We start from the raw sequence: 22946 nt of genomic DNA, 5'->3' as shown, positions 1-22946 counted from the left end.
TATTGAAACAAAAATCAAATAAACCTTATTTCTTATTACTATGTTATGTTAAATGTTTTTACACAAAAATGTAAATTTTACAAATAAAAAATCTATAAAGGAAACTTAGGTATAAAAAACATTGAAAAAGAATATCTAAGCTATAAAGAAATGACACTTTAGTTAATTACTGTGCATTACTTTTGTACAAAATGGAAAACATTTGCATTTAGTTTATTTAATAAATAGGTATTATATATCTAACTTATTAAATCCAATCACTTTTTACACTCTTTTTTCAGATAATTACTTGCTGTTGTAAAAAAAAAGTTATAATGAAACTAAGAAAAACATCCTGTTAGAATGCTAATCTGTCTTTTTCACATTTTTAAACAAAAGCAGTTAATTCTTCTAACTACTTTTAAATATTATACAGAGACTTAAAACTAAACTAATCAAGTTAAATTGAATTACCGAAAAAATTTAATTTGAAAAATGTTTTTGCTCAGCGGGCCACATTTACATACTCGCGGGCCACAAAATTTTCCTTCGCGGGCCGCATTCCATTCAAAAAAATAACGTGCTCGCGGGCCGCAGATTTACCCTTCGCGGGCCGCAAATGGCCCGCGGGCCGCAGTTTGCCGACCCCTGCTCTAAATCATTGGCTTAATTTGTAGGCAACGCTTTTCATACTAAGATTATCTGTTTTTTCTATTGAAATATATTTAAATTTTTGATGCACAAATTAAATTTTATTGTACATTACTACTACCTGTACTGTAGCTTACATAGTAATTTGATATATGATAGTGGGGAACAGGTCAATTTTGCACGAGTTACAATGTTGCACGAGAGTAAAAGAAAACAGGAAAAAATAAAAAGAAACAGAAAAAAAAAAACTAAAAGATAAACTTATAAAAAGACAAAAAGAAAAAAAAAAGTTACTGACCGAGGGTAAGCGTTAGAAGTAACAGTGTTAGAAAAATAATTAGAAAAAAATTAATAATAAAATATATTATAAAAAATTATATTATAATTAGTAAAAATTTTAAAAAATAAAAGGTAAACTAAAACTGATAAACAAATTAAAAAAAAAGAAAAATATCAAAACAAAAAAAAAACCACTAATCGATGTTAAGGGTTAGGGGTAAAAGTGGTAGTAAAAAAAACAATAAATAAATAAGTTGATAAAAAAAATTCAACCCGTACAAAAATGTTTCTGTGCGAAATTGTCTGCTAGTGCAAAAGTGACTCTTCGTGCAGTTTTATCCCCTCGTGCAAATTTAACAGCTACCCATAATAATGAATATTTTTTTTTGGTAGTTTTGTATTTATGCTCAGTAAAGTATGTTTTAAAAAACTAATTAAAAAAATATTTTTTTTAATGGAGTGCACACTACTTTAATTGTATTTTTATCCGAGTAAAAAATATGCCCTATAGTGTAATATTTTTGTTTATTCGTTAGTACAATGCTTTTATTATTTTTTATTTTAATGTTTGGCTATAAATTTTTAATTACGTTTTAAAATTTGTTTATGAAACAAAGTCCTTCAATATTTTTCATCTCTTTTAATTTTCGCGTCTTTCAGTTTTAATGACCCAGGTTTTGATGCAAGAAAACAGCGTTGGACAATGAACAATCAAGAATAATAATAAACAACTAACTAAAGACTTTTATTTAATTGTTATATTAGTTTTTACTTTTTGCTTTCTTTAAAAATTAACTTTGTAGTTGTATCAATATATAACAAAAACAAAAACTTTATCATTATTAAGAGACATAATAGGTGACTTAGCATAGTTTCAAGTGATAATAACAGTTTTTTTAGCACAAATGAATAATTAACGTTCTTAAGTATTATTAACAGACCAGGTAATTAAAAAAAAACTGGTCATTGAGCTACGCACAACCACTTGATTAACGATCTATTATAAAAGGTTTTTAAGAGTGAAATAGTTAGAATTTAAAGAAATTATAAACCAACAGTTTTAAGTAAACAGAACAACAAAATAGACACTTAACTTAATAGTATGATAGCATGAAAATAAAAAAATCTATTTAAAATATGCTTAAAAATGTAATATCAAGCATGTAAATACACTGTCTTTTTAAAAGTTTAATACAAACTTTGAAAAAAAAATCTGTTTGTTTGCTAAAAAAATAAAATAATTTACTTTTGTCTATTTATTTATTCAATTTAAAACTGTATAATATTATCAAAATATAAGAGTAATCTAGTTAGAAATAAACAAAGTAAGTAAAAAATGAATGAATTGAATAATGTAAAAGTTTCTTGAAAAAAAACAATTCGTAAGGTACTACTTACTTTATATTTATTTAATAGATTTAGCGAAAGATTTAACATTTAATGCTTTTATTCAATTACAATCAAACCGAGAATTTAGTACATTTACTCACACAAAAATAAAAGGCAGCTTTTAAAAAAATATACTTTAACATAAATATAAAGTACAGTAAAGATATAGTATGAATTTCTTCAATCTAGACTGGATTAATACTATTAGAAGCCAATCAACATACTTAAAAATGACTTTCCTATATAAAAGTAATTGTAATAACATAGTTTAATAATATGTCCATCCGACCGTTTTAATTTTTTTTTTGTTCGGTTTGGTTTCTGTAAAATATCCTAATACTCACTGGGAAGTTTTCAAGATGACTATGGTTTTTTAAATCAACAGATACTTTAGTACAAACTCAAATTAGCTAGGAATTATAATCATAATTATTATGGAGTCTCAGTAAGGCAAAAATAGTATTTGAAGAACTTTCAGATGGTTGTTTTTTATTAAGTGTTATCACTAAATATAAATTAAAAGATCTGCGATAGTCTTGCATCGTTGTTACACTAAAATGCGTCATTAAATATATGTTATTTTTTTGAAATTTATAAGCAAAAGAGCAAAAATAGAATGAAATAATAATAGAAACTAAAGTTGTTATAAAAATAATGTAAATTTTATGTTCTTGTATGCACCTAGTTTTAAATAGTACTGAAAAATAACATACTATTAAATAAAAATAATTATTGTAAATTTTAACAAAACATTTAAAAAATTTATCAAGCCATTTCTTAGCTTGATTCTAATTAAAACGAGGTATTTAGTGTATAAAAGTAAAAACTTTATAAACATTTATAACATACATAAAAAACTAAAAGTTTTAAAATTTAAATAAAAAATAAAATTAAACTGAATATTTAGACCAAAACTTTTTTTTAACAGATAAAAATATTTTAGTCTGATATAAAAAGAAACTAAAAACAAACAAAGTCTTTTCAGCGCAAATATATTTGAACAAATTTTCATCTGTTTGATACAATTTTAACAAAATAAAGAAAACTTTAAACTACACAGACTTATAATTACATCAGAAATTAGTTAATAAAACAAAAACTAAACATAAAAATAATTGAAATTCTAAACAAACTTAACAAAATATAACGGAAGAGCAACTAATTAACTAAACAAGGATAATAAATAATTAAAATCTCTCTGCTTACATAAATTTAATTTATTTAAATAAGTGCATATCGCTTCAACTTTGACTAGGTCAAAAATATTGTATGTTATTCCATTAATGTTTTAAATTTCGTTTCATTATTTTTAACTAAATGTTTTTACATTGAAGATCTATTCATTGTATCTGAAGTTGCTATACTAACTGTCTTTGGCTGAAATTTAATATGTTCTCTTACACACTTTGGATTGTGCTCTTTCATTCTGATTTCAAGGTGCCTAGAGGTTTGACTAAAATTACTGTTTGAGCAACAGCATTCAAACTTGTAAACCATGGAACTTTTATGTTTGTAAGATATGAGATCTTTTGTTTAGGACTCAAAAGAGAACTTGATGTAAAAATAGCTTAAGGTTTAGCTGCACGATATACTTTTTCCGTTAACTTCTGTATGTTACTATCAATCTGAGTTGATTTTTCATCTACATAAGGAAAAATCAAACTAACTGGATATTTCTCAGGACCATAAGGATTTATGTAATTTAATCTGTCAATTTCAGTTTTAAAAGCTCTATCAATTAAAGGATTACGATAACCGTTCATTACCAGCATCTATTTCATAAAACTAGATTTTATCTCAAAAACTTCTGGAGAACATACCTTTTTATTCTGTGAAATAAGGTTTTAATTAAACCTTTTTTTTTATCTCACTACAATAAGATTTGAAATTTAGATATTGGCCTGTGAACAAAGGTTTTCTGAATACCGACGTGATAAATTTATTATCTTTTCTTTTTATCGAAGCACCTAACAATGATATTTGATTATTTACTTCAGTTTTTTTGGTAAACATGATAGCACTATGTAGGGAATATAATTTCTCGAAACACAATGAAATAAACTTTTCACTGTCACAAATGATAAAACAATCGTCTACGGGTCTTACGTACTTACACCTTAAGTTAGATTAAGCAGTGCATTTTAACTTTTCAAAATCAAATTTGATAAATACGCAAAAACTAATCTAATGAGACTTTATTCTTTGTTACTTACTAACTTGTATTCATATAATATTTAGTTTAGTAACTATTCTTAGTCTATACTACTTTCATTTATTTAGTTTAAAACAAATTTGTTTTTGTTTTACCTGAAGTAAGTAAATTCGCAGTTAGAGTTTCTAAATCATCCCTATAATTCTAACAAAATAAAAAAATAAACAGTAAAAGAAAATTATTCACTTGAAGCAGAAGGTATAATGAAATAAAAAACTCTTGATTACCTCTTTAAATCTTTTTTAAAAACTGATACACCAGAAAATTCTATTAAGCCTTATAATTTTTATTTATTTAGCAGTTTGTTACAGTTTAAGGTAATAAAAAATCTTTATAATATCTTATATCTGACAACTAATTATATTTTAATTTAAAAACCAAACTAAAGTAAATAGTCATTCTAAGGTTTTATTCCTAATCTAAGAAAAATAAAAAAATAAATTTTAAACAAAAAACATTTAAATCAGGCAGTTTATACAAAAAAACTAATTCGCTTTCAAAATAAGCTAACAAAAATAAATTACAAGTTAACTGTCTAGTTTAGAGTTTTTTCAAAATAGTCCGATTTATTAAGTTATGAATGATTCTTAATAAAAAGTGCATATATGAATTTTTATTAAGTACTAAATTATCGACAAGAAAATTCAAGGTTGTCAATAAAGGAACGAAGTGGGGTGAAGCAAGAAGTGACTGCCAACAGAGAGGTGGAGATCTCATCCAGTAAGATCCAATAATTTTAACGTATGAAGGAAGAATGTTAGTTGCTTAACAACTAGAATTGATCGAATTTTGTGCATGTTGAAAGTGTTTTTAAGTTTATAAAATAGTTTAACACTAATGTATATAAATGGAATGTAACAACTGAATAATGTACTGTTTATACATGTCAGTATGTTTAATGTTGTATAAATCACATCAAACTAGTAAATTCTGTTGGCGTAGCTAAAATAGTTAAGTAGTTTCATCGCTTTTGCTAAATATTTTTTTATATAAACTATAATTATAGTACGTGAAAAAATCTTCTATTAACTTTTATTACGAAAGCACAGTTCGCAAACAAAACCGAATTTTAACAAAAATTACCTCTTTGTTACTTACTTAGACTTATTCGCAAACGCTGGAATTTACCATTAAAAAACAATAATCATCATATAAACTAAGCTTAGTTCAATTACTTAATTAAAATTATTGGCGAACTCTCAGAACAACTGGACTTGCCGCGTGGTGATGTCTACAGAAGAGATGTTGCAAAAAGTGACATAAAAAATCACAAAATTTAGTACTTTTGTCATAAAATATAGTTTGTTTTTATTTAGAAATTTAAACTTTGACTGTTTTTGTTTTTAGAGAAAAAAAACTTTTCTTAAAAAATAAAAGTAAAACCATGTTACAAAAATAGATTATTATCTAGATTTTTTTTTTTTTATAACTTTGCCATAAAAATGTAGTTTTCATATTAATTTATACTTATGTAAAAAGGTTATAATATTAAAACTTCGAGGATTTCTAACACAACTTTAATTCTACTTTAACGTTGGTTCTATTTTAACTTACAATAACACTTTAAGCACGCGAATGTTAATGAAAGTTTTTGTAGCTAATTTAAGAAACTAGGCTTGAAAATTAATTTTTAAGATCATACAGTTTTTTTATTGAGTATAGAAATTATCATTACCATAAATTGATTGATTAGTAACTTTATTGTATATTTAGATTTGATATTTATGTATGTACTGTTAAAAACTGTTTTTAATCATTGTAGAGTGTTGTTCAAAAAATTAACTTAATTAAGTTAATTATTTTTTAAAAAAGAGCAATTAATGATGACTAATTTTTATCAAACTCGAACTCTTTAGTTTTATTGAACATCGTTTTACTTAAGAGGAAACTAATTGAATAAAAATTTAATTACATATTCTCATTTAAGGTTAGTTTTATAATTCTTATTTTAATAAGGCTTATATAAGCATTAACACTTTATATTTTTTAGTAACAGCAATAATAATCGTTTTTCAGTATGTTAAAATAATCTAACTTATATCCAAAATCTTACAAAAAAATGATTTACATATTAGATTTTAACCGATTAAATTAGCTTTTCAGCTTTTTTTATATTCTGTATACTTTTGTTTTATTTATTTTCTTATTTTTATTTTTTAATAGTTTTAGGTTTAGACTCTTATTTATTTTGAATGATATTAAAAAGATTTTAAGTACACTTTTAAATACAACTTTCAAAATAGATACATTACTTAGTTAATTTTCGTTTATTTTTATTTTTCAAATATTGGAACAAAACTGACCAGTAATTATACAATAAGATATACAAGACACACAAATTCAATAAAACTAAATACATTTCAAGCAGTTCTCATCAGTAGAGTACAAAGCTATCAAGAAGTAAGACTTTACAAGCTTGTATAGTAACCAAATAATCATAAAGTATTATTACTCTCTATATTGTCTTTTATTACTATCTTGATTACTTTGTGATTCCTTGGTTACTATACAAGTTTGTAAAATCTTATCTCTTGTTAGCTTTGTACTCCACTGATGAGAACTGTTTAAAATATATTTAGTTTTATTAAAATTGTGTGTCTTGTATATATTAAAAAATAAACTTATTTTATTTCATTTAATCGTTTGTTTTATTGTTTGAAGTCAAAAATTTCAGATAAAACATATAAATTTTAATAAGCTTGTAATAGATTGCAAACGACTCGATAACCGAAAGGTTTTTTTGTAAACCAGGTCCTTAGACAAGACGTTTTGAGCGTTTTTCTTATATTTTCAATAAAAAATATATATTAATTTAACTTTGAAGCATCTTTAATTTTTTTGTTCAAACTTTTTTTTCAGATGTACTTAACAACAGAAGATCTTTTATCGTTTTCTATAAGATTGAAACATTATTCGTTTTTAGTAATATACAAAAAAAATATAAATCTTTATACTTAAATGACCAATAAATAGTTTACATTGACTGCGAATACTCATTAATTTATCTTTAAGGTTTAAAGGGTGCTAAAAACTTTTTTTTTTAATTCTAATTTATTCTTCATATAACATTATTTGATTAGAATAGTAGGTTTTATGACAAATTTTTTGTTTTTTTATGAAGTAAGTACAGTACACTACCGCTTAAGTACGCAAATTGAACCCGACCAAAAAGTGCGTACTTAGCACGGGTAGTGCGTACTTTTTAAAGACATAGTATAATATGAACTTTAGTTGTTTGTTTTCTTTCTTAAAACTAGCCACCAAATAATTAAGCCAAATAAACAAGTATTTTTATTTTAAATAAAATTTAATACATAATTCTAATCCGCAAAACTTTTTATCAGATTAAAAAAAAAATTATTTTGTCTATAAAAATTTTCTACATAATTAATACATACTATTAATAGAGAAAGTCAATGTCAGTCAATGGTATAAAAAAGAATATTGAGCCATATTTTGTTTTGTTAGAAGTAAAGTACCAAACTACATTGTGTTTACCAAACATTTTGAAAACATCAATGTTTGTACATTTAAATTAAGTTATGACTTAACTATGTTGTATTTGTAGGTTTTTTTAGATTTGTCATCTAGATTTATTAATTTAATAGCATTACAACTCAAATATCATTATTCTTTTCACTTTTCTGCAACCACTACATAAGTATTTAGTTTATTAACATTTAGCAACAGGACTGTCACAATTGGCCACTTAGACTACTCAGGATTACTCACCCTAATTTAAAATTTGTGAAAGTCTTAGGCTAACTCAGCAGGTTGGCCATTCTACCTTTCTTGATAAGTGCGTACTTAAGGCGTGATGCGTACCAAAAAAAGTGCGTACTTAAGCGGTAGTCTACTGTATTCAAGTCAATCTTATTATAGTTACGATTATTAGATCGTTGCATTTAAAAAATAAAGTATAATAATATTTTTAAAGAAAAATTTTAAACTGGTAAGTCGTATTTAATTTACTTTTGCTCGATTATAAAACTTTATTTGAAGCTTTTTTCAAATGATATATTTTATTTTTAAATTCTATCTATGATTATTTTTAAACATAGTTGCTTAGCTAGGAGTCTTTTTTTTTTTTGACTGAGCATCATTTTAAGCAAAAAATATCGTTTAGTTTTTCTACGTTTAACATTAAACAAAATTAATTGTGACGTTTAAAACTTATATAAAAAATAATAATTTCCGAACATTTAATTAACAAAACACTTAAAAGCCATAAATAATGAAAATTTAAGTTGGATCCCTTTTTAGCGCTGCACAAAAAAAGCTCGACGGATATGGGTGGATCCCACAGTAAACCTAAAAAAATTCGATACGGAGGCGAAGATATCGGAGATGTTCAGCATGTAAGGGAATCTCAACTGAGATTGAGTCAGTATGACGAAGTAATGCCGCATGTTGTGCCGCGAAAACCCGGCGTTAGTCGAGTTTATAATAAAATAGTTTTTCTTAAATTGACTTTCGTGAATGTATACATTTCCTTCATTTAAATAAATACGTATGATACGTGTCAACTGTATGAGCTGTTGTTGTACTTAAACAATATAGGTAAATTGAAAATGCTACAAAATCTAAATTAACCAAAAATTTGGAATAAATAGTTAAGTATGCACAATGCACATATTTTATAGCTTGTATATCTTATATAAATCAAACTGTGTTACTTTTTTATAGTTTTGTTCAGAACTAATTTAAGTTTGTTATGTTTATTGTATAAGGCTATTTTCAATATAATTCTTAAATCTTTTCTTATCTGTTTTTTAAAACTTATTTAGCTTAACTTTTAAGATATTTCGAAGTATAGTATGTTTAAAAACATGTTGATTAACTTATTATGAACTTTTTGAATTAAATTGAAAATATACTTTGTTAAAAATGGTATGTGTTGTATTTAATAAAATTTCTATTATAACTATTTTACAGTTTTTTTTTAAACTAAATCTTAAAAAATGTATAAAATATTTTTCCTTGAATTTTTAGGAGGGTCATAGAAAATTCAGTGTCATAAGAGAAATGATTATGACTAAAAGAAAACACGCTATAATGCTATCAATTTTCTTTGTAGTATTAGTTATAGCAGGTTAGCTTGTTATAATACTTGTTCCTAATAAAATATTTTTGTTTGAAGTTTTTAAATGTAGTTGAAATGTCCTGCATAAAGCAATAAAAAGTCTAAAGTAAAATGTTTAGTTAGTTATGTACTTTAATTGCTAATATGTTTTTTAGATAATTATTTTGAAACAATATTAATACATTATGCTCTTCTAGCTAGTAAATTAGACTAGACTTATTTAGACTAGACTTAAACATAGTACTTTTTTTTCAAACATTATACCGCCAAATTAATCATAATAAAACTATATTCCTCTTTATAGTTTTTGAATGAAAAATAAAATCAAAACTTTTTTTTGAAAGAATTTCATTTATAAAAAAATTGAATAAATTTAAGCTTTTCACGCCTATGTGTCGTGTAAAAATTCACAACTTTTATATCATTCCAACCATAAAGTTAGCCTGAAAACTCTGAATTTTGCGTGCTCTATTTATACGTAAACTTATTAAAACGTGTTGTTTGCTTTATCGAGACAATATGTCGTATCAAGCCTAATAGATTATTGTAAAAATTATATTTTACGTTCAAAGCTCACTTGGTATGTTTGGCACACGCCTTTTAGTTTAAATCACCTTGACTGTTAAGTGCTTAAGGATCTAGATAAAAAAACCTTTAAAATTCGCAGGATATAAATAGTTGCGGGTTTTATGACCGATTGTGTATTTAAACTATAATTTAGAATATAATAAATAAATATAATGTATAAAACTGAAATTTAATACTTTACTTTTTTTGTGAAAGTTAATGCTTTATATTTTTATAAATAAATTTAAAGATTTTTCAAAATTTGACAAAAATAGACTTTTGAAAACTTAAACATTAATTACTTTCAAACAATTTTAAGTTTTTAGTTTAAATTTGACAATTTATACAGTTTCCAACACAAAAAATATTATTTAGATTGAGATTTAAAAAAAATCATTAAGAAAATAATATAGAATTCTTGAAACTTTGTTATATTTATTAAAAATCAGCTTGACAAATATAGTTTTTTTTTAACTATGTTTTTAGGAATAACTTTTTGTCTATAATCTTAAAAATAAAAAACAAATTTATGGTTTTAAAATCTTACAGGTATTTTGGGACTTATTATAGTCAACACAACAAATAGTGAAGGCCAGGTTTTAACAATTTTATCTTCGCTTTTTATTGCAATCGGATTTTTATCGATTTGTGGCTTATCAGTGTGGACATCATGTTTTTACCATAATGCTGTTGTAAGTTTGTTATCTATTTGAATTGGTTTAACAAACTTGTAAAAAGATTTTTTATGTTTTAAATTATTTTAATCTTAGACTTTTCTGTTTTTAAAAATGCTACAAAACGCAAAAAAGAGCTTGACTACATTACAAGTGATAAAAAATCACAGCTGTACATGTTTGTGTTCTTAACAACACTGTAAAAAAGCTAATAATAAAGTTTTAACTGTTTTTTAACAAGCTCTTTTACTTGTAGAATTTTTGTCTTTATTTTAGCTAAATTATTGTTTGTAGCTACATAAAGTTTTTATTGTTTGATAAATACTATTTCACACATAGTAAAATAAGTCATACTATAGTATCTAATAAAATTTAGAATTAATAAAAAACTAGAAGTCGTTTTGTGATTTAATTAGTTTTTAGAAAAACTCTTACAACTTATGATTAGCTTTCAAATTTAGTTTTCAAATTTTGAATTTTTCAAAAGTATAAGCTAAATTGCGAAGGTCTTACAGTTTATTTTTTTATTTGTGTCTTGCTATTTAAATAAACTTCTATAACTGTTACCAAACCGTATCTAAGAAATTAAAAAGTGTTTTATATTTTAACTAATATTATAATATTAGTTAACGCTAACTAAATAATATTATAATAATAAACTAAAGAATACTTTATTTTGCTTGAAGAAGTCGCAATTTTTTGCCACCGAAACCGGTCGTGAATAAAATCTTTACTTTGCAGACATCTATTTATATTTCTAACTACTAAATATGTCTGTAAAAATCCTCCAGTTTTCCTTTCTATTTTAAAGTGCAACAATTTTAAAATCTTATTAAAGAAAAGCATAATTAAATTTCAAAATGTGTTCTTTTCTTTCTTAAAAGCCATATAAAAATTACATTAAATGCATAAGCGACAACTTTTTAACTACGTATATAAAAAAATATATTAAGGTAACTAAAAATTGTGTACTTATAGATTTATACAATTAGATGTAGGTAGCCTGTCGGTTAAACATTTTAAATAAATTTAAAACTCGGTATTTAATAATTAAGTTGTAGAGATTGTAATATTAGTGCATTGTAGGAGGAATATAAGTATTAAACTTACATTAGCACATTTAATACGTTTGAATAGAAACTATCTGAGCTACCCTAAAAATTAAAAGTTTTTATTTCTGCTTCTTGTGTCTTTGTACTAAGTCAACTTCAAAAACATAACAGAAAGAAAAAACATTGTATAAAACTGGTAAATTAATTGAATATGTTCTTAACGTTATAAAATCAACGTAAAAGTTAACTGTATTTTTAATCAAAAACATTTATAAGCAAAAAACTTAAAACTAGTAGTTGCTGACCAATCGATATCAAGAACTAAAAACTGCTGTATCATATGATATCTAATAGTGCCTTTCATAACAAAAAACAAGATAAAACGACAGCTTAAAAGTAAGTAAACAAAAATGTCAGGGTACCATTCGAAGAAGAGAGCAAATGCTAAACGTGTTTCAAAACCACGAAGAAAGCACACAAATCCACAAGCTGCACTCCGAATCGGTCACTCCTCTTCCTCGTGACTCGCAGCAGGGCATGGAGGAGTTCAGAAGAGTTTCGAAGGAGATCGCCGAAATCGATGAAGCTATGATAGCTCACAAGAATTACGCGCTCGTCCAAGAGTGATAAGGAGACGGCGTTGAGGCAGGAATGTTAATAAACTCTTATGCTTTTTCTAGCCGTAACCAATTTGTGATTTGTTTTATGTTTTATAGTTATTTTATAAGTAAATTTTAGAACAAATAGTGTGTAGTTTTTTTTTGACAAATAATCATTTAAGTTTCAAAAATAGTATATTATTAGGCTATGTGCAAATTGACTTAGGAAATAAAAGTTTTCGTATATCTATCACTAAAACTTTTTTTTTTGAAGTCATTAGCACGTTTGTGTACTTTTTTATTTGAACAACAGATACTTTCGTTTACCTACATAAGTAAAGTAAATTCGTTTTAATAAACTGTTTAAAAATAGCAAAGTTTCGACCATTGTAAACGGTATTGTATTCCATTTTTTAAAATTACTTTAAATAGAATAAACTTTAAGTAGCATAAGCTGAATAGTGAAAACTTTAAAAGTTTTAGATAACTTAAAATACTAAAGTGTTTAAGCAACTGCTTATAAAAACAAGAAACTTTAAACTTATCAAAAAATAGTTTTTTTGTTACAAATAACACAGCAATATGACAATAGATTTATTGAGCATTATACGAAGTTATTAAGTAAAATGTTTGAAACTAATATTGAAAAATAAACAAATTGAAAACATTTTTGACCAGAAACACGAACTTGGGTTAAAATTATTTTATTTTTAATCTAGGTTAAAAGATGCCTTTATTTAAATAGAACAAAAATATTTTATTATCTTTGATATTTTAGTTTTTGTAATAAACTACGGCTTATAACTTGTCAACAAAACTATAAAAATTAAGCAACGTAAACTATTTGCATATTTAAGTATCAAAATTAATAACAAATGTACTTAAACTTGTTTAAAAAAAAATAAACTGCACTTCTAATAGTTTTATTATACTATGGTCAAAAAAAATATTCTGTACTTTTATATGGCTAGTTAATGATTATACAAAAAAGTGTTTTAATTTTTTTATAATACTTTTTGACTTCAATAAGTACTAAAGTGTTAAAAAAGAGGTAGTTCAAAACAGCTTTAGTTCTTGTAAGATAATTTATTTATAAAGGTTCTAATTTATGGTAGCTTAACTTCATATTTAAAACAAGATTCAGTATATTAATCTGTTAAAACGAAGCAAAAAGTATACAATCCAAAACTAATAAACATTGTGATAAATGTTCTAAAAAAATAACTTTTATTAAAAGTACCTTTATTTTTCACAATACGAGTGTTAGAAATGCAGTTTTAATAGCGTAAAGAAAGTTACGTACTAACTAGCTTAGTAAAATTGAAAATTACCTTTTGTTAATTAATTAAGTATGTATAATAGATTTATATCGACTCCAATAAATAAACCAAGTTGTGGCAATTCACAAGTAATTAATCTAAAGTTTAAGTGCATAGTAGTATACAACCATTTAAATCATATTAAAAACTAGATCGTTCGATTTTTTATTCAAAAATAAACTTGTTTTGTGAAAAGTCTTTTGTTTAGGTTACAGTTAAACTTCTGATAAAATCAATAACAGCTCTAGACTATATATTGAAAAAATGTAGGTGGCTAAAAAAAATCTTTTTCGATTTACTTTTACAACTAAATTCGCGCATTCTTTTATCTAATTAAGGTGTTCTCTAATTATAGCAAACAAACTTAGATAAAATGACACGTTCAAAAAAAATTTAACCGTAAGTTTAACGTGATTTTTTTTAGAAATTAACAGCTGCAGTGTAAAAAAAAGTTAACTACAAAAACACTTCGAGTCACCGTTATCTATCAGCTATCAACAGGACTTATTTTAATGTAGAGTCTTGTATGAGTGAAAAATTTGATCACGTGTTCAACGGTTGTATTTAAGGAGTTCAAACCGTCATTTCTCACTCGATCTTTCCATTTTTTTAGCAGCTTAAGCCTTTTGTCGTATTTGCTTGTATTTTTTGCATCTCTTTCGTGCTTTATCATCTTGAAACTAAATTTTAAAACTAATCATATATACTTACAACCTCTCGAAAAAAAAAACTGTTTCAAGTTACATATGTTTTATTTGTAACTTGATTTTAAATAATGATAAAAATTAAAGTTAACAAAATTTTAATTTTCTAGCTTTTAGTATCAAAAAGCTTCTAGCTGTGAAGTTTTTAATATATATTTTTTTGTTGAAACCTCAATTAAAGTTTTAAATTATAACTTAATTTGTACAAAAGCTTGAAAAACAAGTATACACAGTTTAAATATAAGGTTCATTTTTTACCAGCTTTGTCGTATATAATACTTATTGACTAGTGTATGTATATATATATATATGTATATGTATATATATATATATATATATATATATATATATATTGTGAAGTTTTAAACTAGTAAATATTAGGCTTAATAATATCAACAACTCTATAGAAAACTAAAAGTCGAACTCATCATTGTTTTAATAGCAAAGGTTGTTCAAGGGTAATTTTTTATGGTGTGTTGTTGTAGTCAAATTCTTTTTTATTCAAAACCAGTTTGTTAAAAGTTCCATTTTTAACTAAAGACTTTGTAATTACTACCCACTAAAAATACTAAAAGAACATGTCTAATTTTATTACTTTAGGTTTTTATGATTTCTGTAAATGCAATGTAAAACTTAATAGTATTTTATATTTGAATAACGAATGTTTAATTATAATTCTTAGATTTCTATCATATACTCATAATTTTCTTTAACAAACTTCGAATAACTAAAGTGAAAATGTAAAATTTTTTATTTAGCTATTTACATTATCATTTAATAAATATAAGCAGCTTTTTTAAGCATTTTGAAGCTCATGCTACTTAGAACTGTTACAAAGTATGAAGCTATTAAAAAAATCTATTTTAGGGTTTTTTCAGTGGTATTTTATTTCGCATCGAAATTAAAAAAAAACTAACTAAAAGTATAAAAAAGTAAGCAAAATATTTTTACGACAGTAGAACTGTTTGTAAGAAACTATCAATAAACTAAAGAAACAAGAACATAAACTACTTACTTATAAAAATAAGTTTGCATAAAAAAATTAAGTTTGTCGCATAAATACGAAATTTGTTTTATTTTATTTCTCAAATTAAAAATTTTCATACATATATATGTTACCTATTTTCAAAATAATAATTCAAATATTAGCCGTATGATAATAAAAAGTATTAAACATATAACACTCAACTATATTTAATCTCATTTTTTAATTTTTGGTTTACTGAACAAATTTCGAACAATTTTTATTAATTTAGTATTTTTTACCACAAAAAAAAATTTTTATGCATTTTTCTTGAACAAAATTTTTTTGAATAACTTCATTGCGAAGTTTAACAGTAATATTAATAAAATTTTAGATTTTCAAAAATGATCGTTTAACAAATTTAGATTGTAGAAGTATCTGTAAAAAGGCTTGATTTAATCTTAAATAAGTCGACAAAACTTATACTAAGCCTATAAAACTACATCTTATGTTTTCGATTAGACCTGTACGAAATATTATTTACTGAAACTATGTAATAAAAGGCGAAGGCAGAAAAATTAAGATTATTTTATCTTTGTTTTAAAAAATAATTCTAAGTTTATATCTAAGCTTAATTATAATTTATCATAATTACTATTAAAGAATTATCTTTTTTAATTATGAAAATATAAGTCTTTAAATTTTGTTGGTATATACACAAAATAATCCAAAAATTTTTTATACGTCTAAACATATTTCAACTACTTTTTTCAGAAACGTATTACAGATTACTAAAATAAAAGCAACAAAAACTAAATAATTAAAAGGTGATTGATGAGAATAATACAGATAAAATAGCAATCAACGCAAAAGCAATTATAAAACTAAGTATAAAACAGTCGAAAAAAAATCAATTAACTTGATAAAGACCTATTGTTGTCATAATCTTTTTGTTTACATGATTCCAGTTTGTTTTGATAAACGATACTTATGACTTTAGTAAGAGTTGGGAAGATGAAGTATGCAGGGGAAGAATAATTACCATTTAAAAACATAAAAAAAAGAAGAAATTTGACCAGTTTGTTTTCAAATTTAAAAGTATGATTAAATGTTTATATGCTTATTTGTTCATGAATAAAATTTCTTTATTTAAACTGTAATAAATCAGTTTCTAAAAATTTATTTTTAAGTTTATGTAGCTTAACATTGCTTTTCTATCTAATCAATTGATAGTTTTATTTATACCTTTTTAAACTTTTTTTATGACTTTTATTAAGTTAGTATCTACAAAAATAGACTACTAAAGTAAAGACTTTTGTGGTAGAACTAAAAATTATTCACTAAGGTGTTGCATTATCATTACAAATTTTAAAAAGAGTAATTCAGTTTTATACAAACATATAATCAGCCCCACCACATATATTGAGGACTTTATCATACTGTTAGATATTACGTTTTATTATATCGCATTATATTGTTAACATAGCAAGACAGCTTAGTGCTATTTTTGCTCAAAACAAAAAAATGTATATACAGCTTTTTTAGCAACTAAGTCTTGCTTTTGTTCGCTCTACTCGCAAAAAAAACTTATGATAATGCATTAAGTATAACTTTAAATTTAAGACCTGACGAGTTTCCACGATTGCAAATAAGTACAAAGTTTTAATTAAAACACAGCCCGTGTCTTAGTATAATTAGACCGTGCTAAAAACATGCTTTTGCTTGGCTTTAAATTGCAAAAAAAATTAGTCCTTTATATTGAAAACCACAAAAAATAAATCTTAAATAAGCTATTAACAAACCGGTAGTACTCCTGTTGCGGCCGTATGATCGAAAACTTTCCGATGTTTGTGATTCTATAGCTGGCGTCATCATCCTCCGCCCCCCACCCCTGAAAAGTAACACAACTGAATTTAAAACAAAAACAACTAACAGCGAAAAATGTAGTACATATTGATGTTTAACAACAAAAAAATCAATAACAAGTCCTGTTTGCTTAAAAAATTGTTCGTATTTTGTTATAATTATTAAATAAAAAAATGTTTAGCTCCTAAAACAAGCTATTATTAAAAGAGTTTAAATTTCGACCAATTTTTTAGACAGTTAGGTTTGTATCGATAAAACTCTAACCTTTTCAGTTTTATTTTATTATTTCAAAAAAAAAAAAGTTTATAAAATTACACATAGTGTTCTGAAAACTCCTCCTTTCTAGATCAGCATAAAATAATTCAAATAACTAAAACTAGAACTTTGTAAACATATTTTTTTATCTCAACATTTTTAAAACTATATATGCAATACTTTATTTAAAGTTCACTTTTTAAATGGAAGATTAATTATAAAAACTAAAAGAAACTAATAAGGATCAAGTATAGCAACAGTTTTGAAACTGTAAACATACTCAAGTATTGATAGTATCTATGTTTGCTTTGTGAAGCAATCAGGTGTTTTTATCATATCAGTTTTATGAAAACTATTTTTTATATAGTTCTTTTTGCCGATTTATCAGTAAAAAATACTAAAAGTCTCGACTTTAAGGAAACAATATCAACTTTGATAAAAGATCTGCTTGATTTAAAATAAATGGAAAATATTATTATACACTTAACTTGCCGAAGCTCTTTAAGCAAAGATATTTTTTTATGGTTTATGTAATTTGAACTCACTGTGTATCTTACTAGTAAATACTAGAAAAGTTTTGTAACAAATTGAGTATAAAAATAAAATAAAAAATTTTGATTTCATAGTTTTTATATCAATACACTTTTATTATTTGCTTTGATAACTCGATTTTGTCTTTATCAGTGACTTTTAATAATCTAAATATTTAGTTTCAGGTTTTCTAAACTCTATTCTACAATCGTCCCTTTTATTAGACGTTGCCCTTTAGAAGTTAATAATCCGTAATCTTTTTAGTATACTTACTATATATTGCTAAAATCTACATCTTTTCAACACCCTGCTCTAAAATCTTATATAGTTGAACTTAAACGTGCAATACGTAAACAATATTTTTTTTTTGGCTACAAATATAACAATCTTAAGTAGCATCTATTATTCTACTTAAACATAGTGTTAAAATTTTCTAATACTTTCGTAAAACACTTGAAACTTTCTGCTAAAGTACTTTGTCGGAAATTCTAGCGTTCTATTGTGCTTCGAAATGTATTTAAGAGCTCTTTTTTATTATTAAAATAAGTATTTAAAGCCTTAGTTATTTTTTTTGTTTTTTATTATACTATTGTATTTATAAACAAATCTTTTAGTCGTTTAATTAATGTTTAGGAAAGCTTTATCATGCTTATCGTATTCAATAGATTTAAATATTGCATTATTAGTTTACAGATATTAAAGTTAAATTTTGAAAACTAAATAAACCTTACTTATTTTCAAATTTATACGAACACTAGGCTTATAATTTACAAAATAATTGGAATAATTTTGTTGATGAAAATGATTTTGTTGTGTTCAAAAACAATTTTCAAATTAAAATCATTATCATTCTATTTTGTATAAGTTTATTTAATACTAAAAGCTTTTCGCATTACTTAATCCCGTTGCAAAATAAATTTTAAAATAAAACTGGTGTAGTACAGAGCATCTCTTACAAAGGGGAGCCATCTTGTTATTGTTTTAAAGAGTTGCTGATCATAAAGGACAAGATAAGCGTAGTTCTATTTTCGATCATTTGTATGACTGATTACCCTGTCAGAACTCAAGCATTGAGAACATCTTTAAATTTGTAAACAGTTGTGCTCGAGGTGAGCTTTTTTAGCTTAGAATAAAACCGAATTAAACACACAAGTAGCAGCAAATTGTTAAATATTATTTTGACATTTTATTAACTTATTTTTGTTTTGAATTTTTTAAGTAGCCAATTTTTATAACATTGTACAACCACGTTGCTATCAATTAAAATTTAGATTTTTAGATTTCTTTCAAACAACAACTTCACTTTAAATTCAATTTAAAAAGGTTTTTAATAATTCGAAAGGCTTTAAGTTCTAAACAAATTTGTAAAAAACGAAACTGCAGTGATTTCAAGTTATAAATGGTTTTTAAATTCATAACACGTCAGCAAAAATAACTTTGTTTTTATTTTTTTTTCATCTAGTATGCCACCTAAAACTTTTTAACGTCAAGCTTTGAAAATGATATGTAACTAATTCGTAAACTCACAAAGTACTGGTTTGAAAAACCATTAATTTTTTCAAACTGGTCTCTTCTCATCAAAAGAACACCTCCCACTGTCATACCGCAACAAAATTTATATTTAAACTTATCTATTCGGTGTGCAAGGTGAATCACTTTATTTGGATCTAAAAAAATAATTTCTAAAGGAGTTATATAAATAAAATATTTTTCGAAAAATCAATACGAAAAAGTGAAAATAGCTGTATAATGGTGGTATGACAACATTCATTTTGTATAAATAACAAAGTACTGCTTAAATTCTCCAACACTAGTTAAACGTCATCATTTAGGCTTAATAGTTTAAAATAAACAGACTAGCTCCATATTGAAAGGTCAATAACAATAGGTTTTAAAAAGGTAAACATGAGTAGATTTTTTGGGTGGTATATACATTAACAAATAATCTACTATTGATTTTGAAGTATAATAGTTTGCCATACAATTTCCGAAATAACTATAATAAATCATTGTTTAATAAAGGTTTGTTGTGAAAAAGTAAGCTTTGTAGTCTAAAAAAAGATTTATTAGTTGAAACTTTTATTTAAAGCTCTCACTTTGTTTAAATTCATTTAAGTTTTATATGTTTTGGTTTTAAGAAAACAAATAAAGAGGTCTCAACTACTGGAGGAAAAATAATTAATCCATTCTTTAAAGAATTTATTTTACAAACTATTTTTAGGTCATTGCGGTTAAGCACTTTGACCGAAACTTAATTTGTAAAATGAATTCTTGAAAAATAAATTCATTTAAGTTTTAGTTAGTTTTTATGGTTACATATTTTAAGCTTAATTTATGTACTGGTTATAGTACTTGAAGTAGCTACTTTCATATCATTTTTGCTGCTGAAAATTTTAGTGTTAAATTTAAAATGTAATAATCAGCTGAAATCTTGTAAAAAGTAAAAAAAAAACTTTGAAAAAAGCTAATTGTTTTTGTGTTATCTCTTGTACAGTATACTTTATTACTTGTTTTCACATACTTAAATTCTTAATACTTTTTAGTAAGATTCTAAACATACAAAATAAAAATAGTGTTAAAAGCGATTAAAATTTTAATTTTAACAAAAACAATACTGTTTAGTATTTAACTACAATAAATATTAACAATAAGATTACTTAGACTTACTTGTATCACAGCGGTAAAGAACTCTGTCATCTTCACTTAATGTATCAACGTCTTGAAAAGCGAAACAATCAATCTCGGGAAAGTTTTCAGTGACATACTTAAAAGCTGAGTTCATTAGTTGAGCTTTGTTAAACACATCATTGTCGTTTTGTTCTGCCACCACTATAACATACCTCATTTGTTGACGCTGCAAAATTCCGTGAAGATAATGCAACAAATACCTTAAAAAAAGTAAGATACTAAGTAAAGACCGACAAACTCACTAAATATAAACAAAGTTTTTTGTCTAGTCTACATAAAAAGTTTAGTATTAAGTTACACTAGAACATCAATACTATCTATTTATTAGTTTTAATTTGTTTCTATTCGCAAAATGGTTAAATTATTTTTATTAAAGACCTTGAATTGAATAAATTATATAGATTAGTTTATTTGTGTCTAGTTTGATAAAATTTAATAAAGTTTTATAAAACCTTTTTGTAAAACATCTGTTTGTTAAGTAATTTAATTTCTACTGTTTTTAAGCAATGATTTCATAAAGCATATGGTTTTAAAGGATGTAAGCTATTTTGACAAAATTTGCAACAAACTCAAAGTTGTATTAATTTTGAAAATATTATAAATTATGTAAGTTTTCTTAAAATCTTAGATTCTAAAATTAAAAAATTGGTCTTAACTCTTTAAATTAAAATACACTTGCTTAAAAATTTTGAAATACTTTAAAAAATTCTCAGTAAAATAAAAAGCTATAATTTTTCAAGCATCTTTGGGAACTATGGTAAAAAACTTTACTGTAAATGATTTTTTAATTTGAAGTTTATTCATTATTAAACTATAAAACATCACATGTACATTTTTTCAAATAGAAAACTTCCAAAAGCTTAACGCTTAGGTAGTACCTTAAAGCAAATCGTTTTACACAAACAATAATATAAATTTTTATACCATTGCTTAATTTTTGCAATTAAAATTAACTTGTAACTTGAAAATGCTTTATATTCTTAAGTTTAGTGAAAAAACATAAAACCTGACTAACTTTAGGTGAATATGACGATCTCGGAACGGAACAATTACGGCAAGAGTTCTGCCAGTTTTCGGCAGTTGGCAACCAGAAGGTCCTTGATAATAACCTCCGAGTTGCAAACTCATATATTCTCGTGCAGTTTCTTCTAAGGTAGGAGGCCAATTCACATATTCTTTTGTTTCTTTTAAAAAGTCAAATGAATGTTTAAGGCAAGTTTAGGTAAAAACTATCTCAAACAAAGATATAAGACTATAAATGAAAGTTTTTTTACATTTTTAAGTAAGGTAAAAGTTTTCTTAACCACTTATATTATAATACAGACTTAAAAAATTAAACTGGTTTAAAATGTATAAGCAAATGATAGAATTAGTTAAATATAATTAATTGTTTGCTAAAAACATAAAATTTTATAATCTTACTTCTTTATACTTCTACAATAAAAGACTTGTATTTTTTAAGAATATTAAAAATGTATATCAAAGCTAGTCTACAAATAAGGCTTAAATAATGTTTTTTTTACATATAGTTGGTGCTCAAAATATAAATATTTAAAACCGTATTATCAAGAAAATTAACTACAGTAAACACTTTCTTCTAATTTTACAGGAAACGTTATTATTTATAAGAAAGTATAGAGTAAAAGATAATTTTAACAATTTACATAATTTTTTTAAGATGTTCAAACTAATAAAATATTTTTGTTTAAGTTGCTAGACTAACCGTTTCTGTCCTTTTGTTTATTCGACGAATTATAAGAGTGAATCTCTGAAATTATAACATGTAGGTAAATTATTTTTAAACTGTATAGTCAACAATAGCAATGCTTTTAAATTCTAACCACTTAAATATATGCTAAGGTCTCCGATTAGTAGGTTTGAAACACTCGGACACACTTCTAATACTGGTTGCGTTGTCATTTTAATTATTTTTATAGGTACTTTTTTTGTGCTTTCATTGAATACAGTTACATTAGAAAAATTTGTACTTTTCATATGTAACAGAACTTGCTGATTTAGTAACCTAACATAAATAAAATAAAGAGGAATTGTGCTTAATAGACCACAAACAAGAATAATTTTTCCTACTATTTTTCTCCGAAACATATTAACTTTGAATTGATGATGCAAATGT

General features: G+C 24.6%; 1 protein-coding gene across 1 annotated transcript; it reads right to left on the bottom strand.

The window, feature by feature from the left end:
* Positions 1-14079: 14079 nt before the first annotated feature.
* LOC145837162 (beta-1,4-galactosyltransferase 2-like) lies at positions 14080-22732 on the bottom strand. Its single transcript, XM_082944933.1, has 7 exons — positions 22654-22732; positions 22536-22580; positions 21828-21996; positions 20792-21012; positions 19652-19791; positions 17275-17363; positions 14080-14484 (listed from the first exon to the last, which is right to left on the bottom strand). The coding sequence occupies exons 1-7, from the start codon at positions 22730-22732 to the stop codon at positions 14292-14294; spliced, it is 936 nt and encodes a 311-aa protein (XP_082801059.1). The 3' UTR covers positions 14080-14291.
* Between the last annotated feature and the right edge of the window lie 214 nt (positions 22733-22946).

The sequence above is a fragment of the Thalia democratica genome, chromosome 1, assembly GCF_965202585.1.
Source record: "Thalia democratica chromosome 1, ktThaDemo2.hap1.1, whole genome shotgun sequence".
Lineage (NCBI taxonomy): Eukaryota > Metazoa > Chordata > Thaliacea > Salpida > Salpidae > Thalia > Thalia democratica.
The sequence above is the reverse complement of the archived record's forward strand: the minus strand, read 5'-3'. Positions and strand labels throughout refer to the sequence as shown.

What these genes read in the sequence shown, in the direction of transcription:
- LOC145837162 (XM_082944933.1), bottom strand. Translation starts at nt 22,732, where the DNA reads ATGACAACGCAACCAGTATTAGAAGTGTGTCCGAGTGTTTCAAACCTA. An exon ending in CCTTAGCATATATTTAAGTG is followed by an intron (nt 22,581 to 22,653) that starts GTTAGAATTTAA and finishes TTATAATTTCAG; the next exon opens with AGATTCACTCTTATAATTCG. An exon ending in TAAACAAAAGGACAGAAACG is followed by an intron (nt 21,997 to 22,535) that starts GTTAGTCTAGCA and finishes ACTTTTTAAAAG; the next exon opens with AAACAAAAGAATATGTGAAT.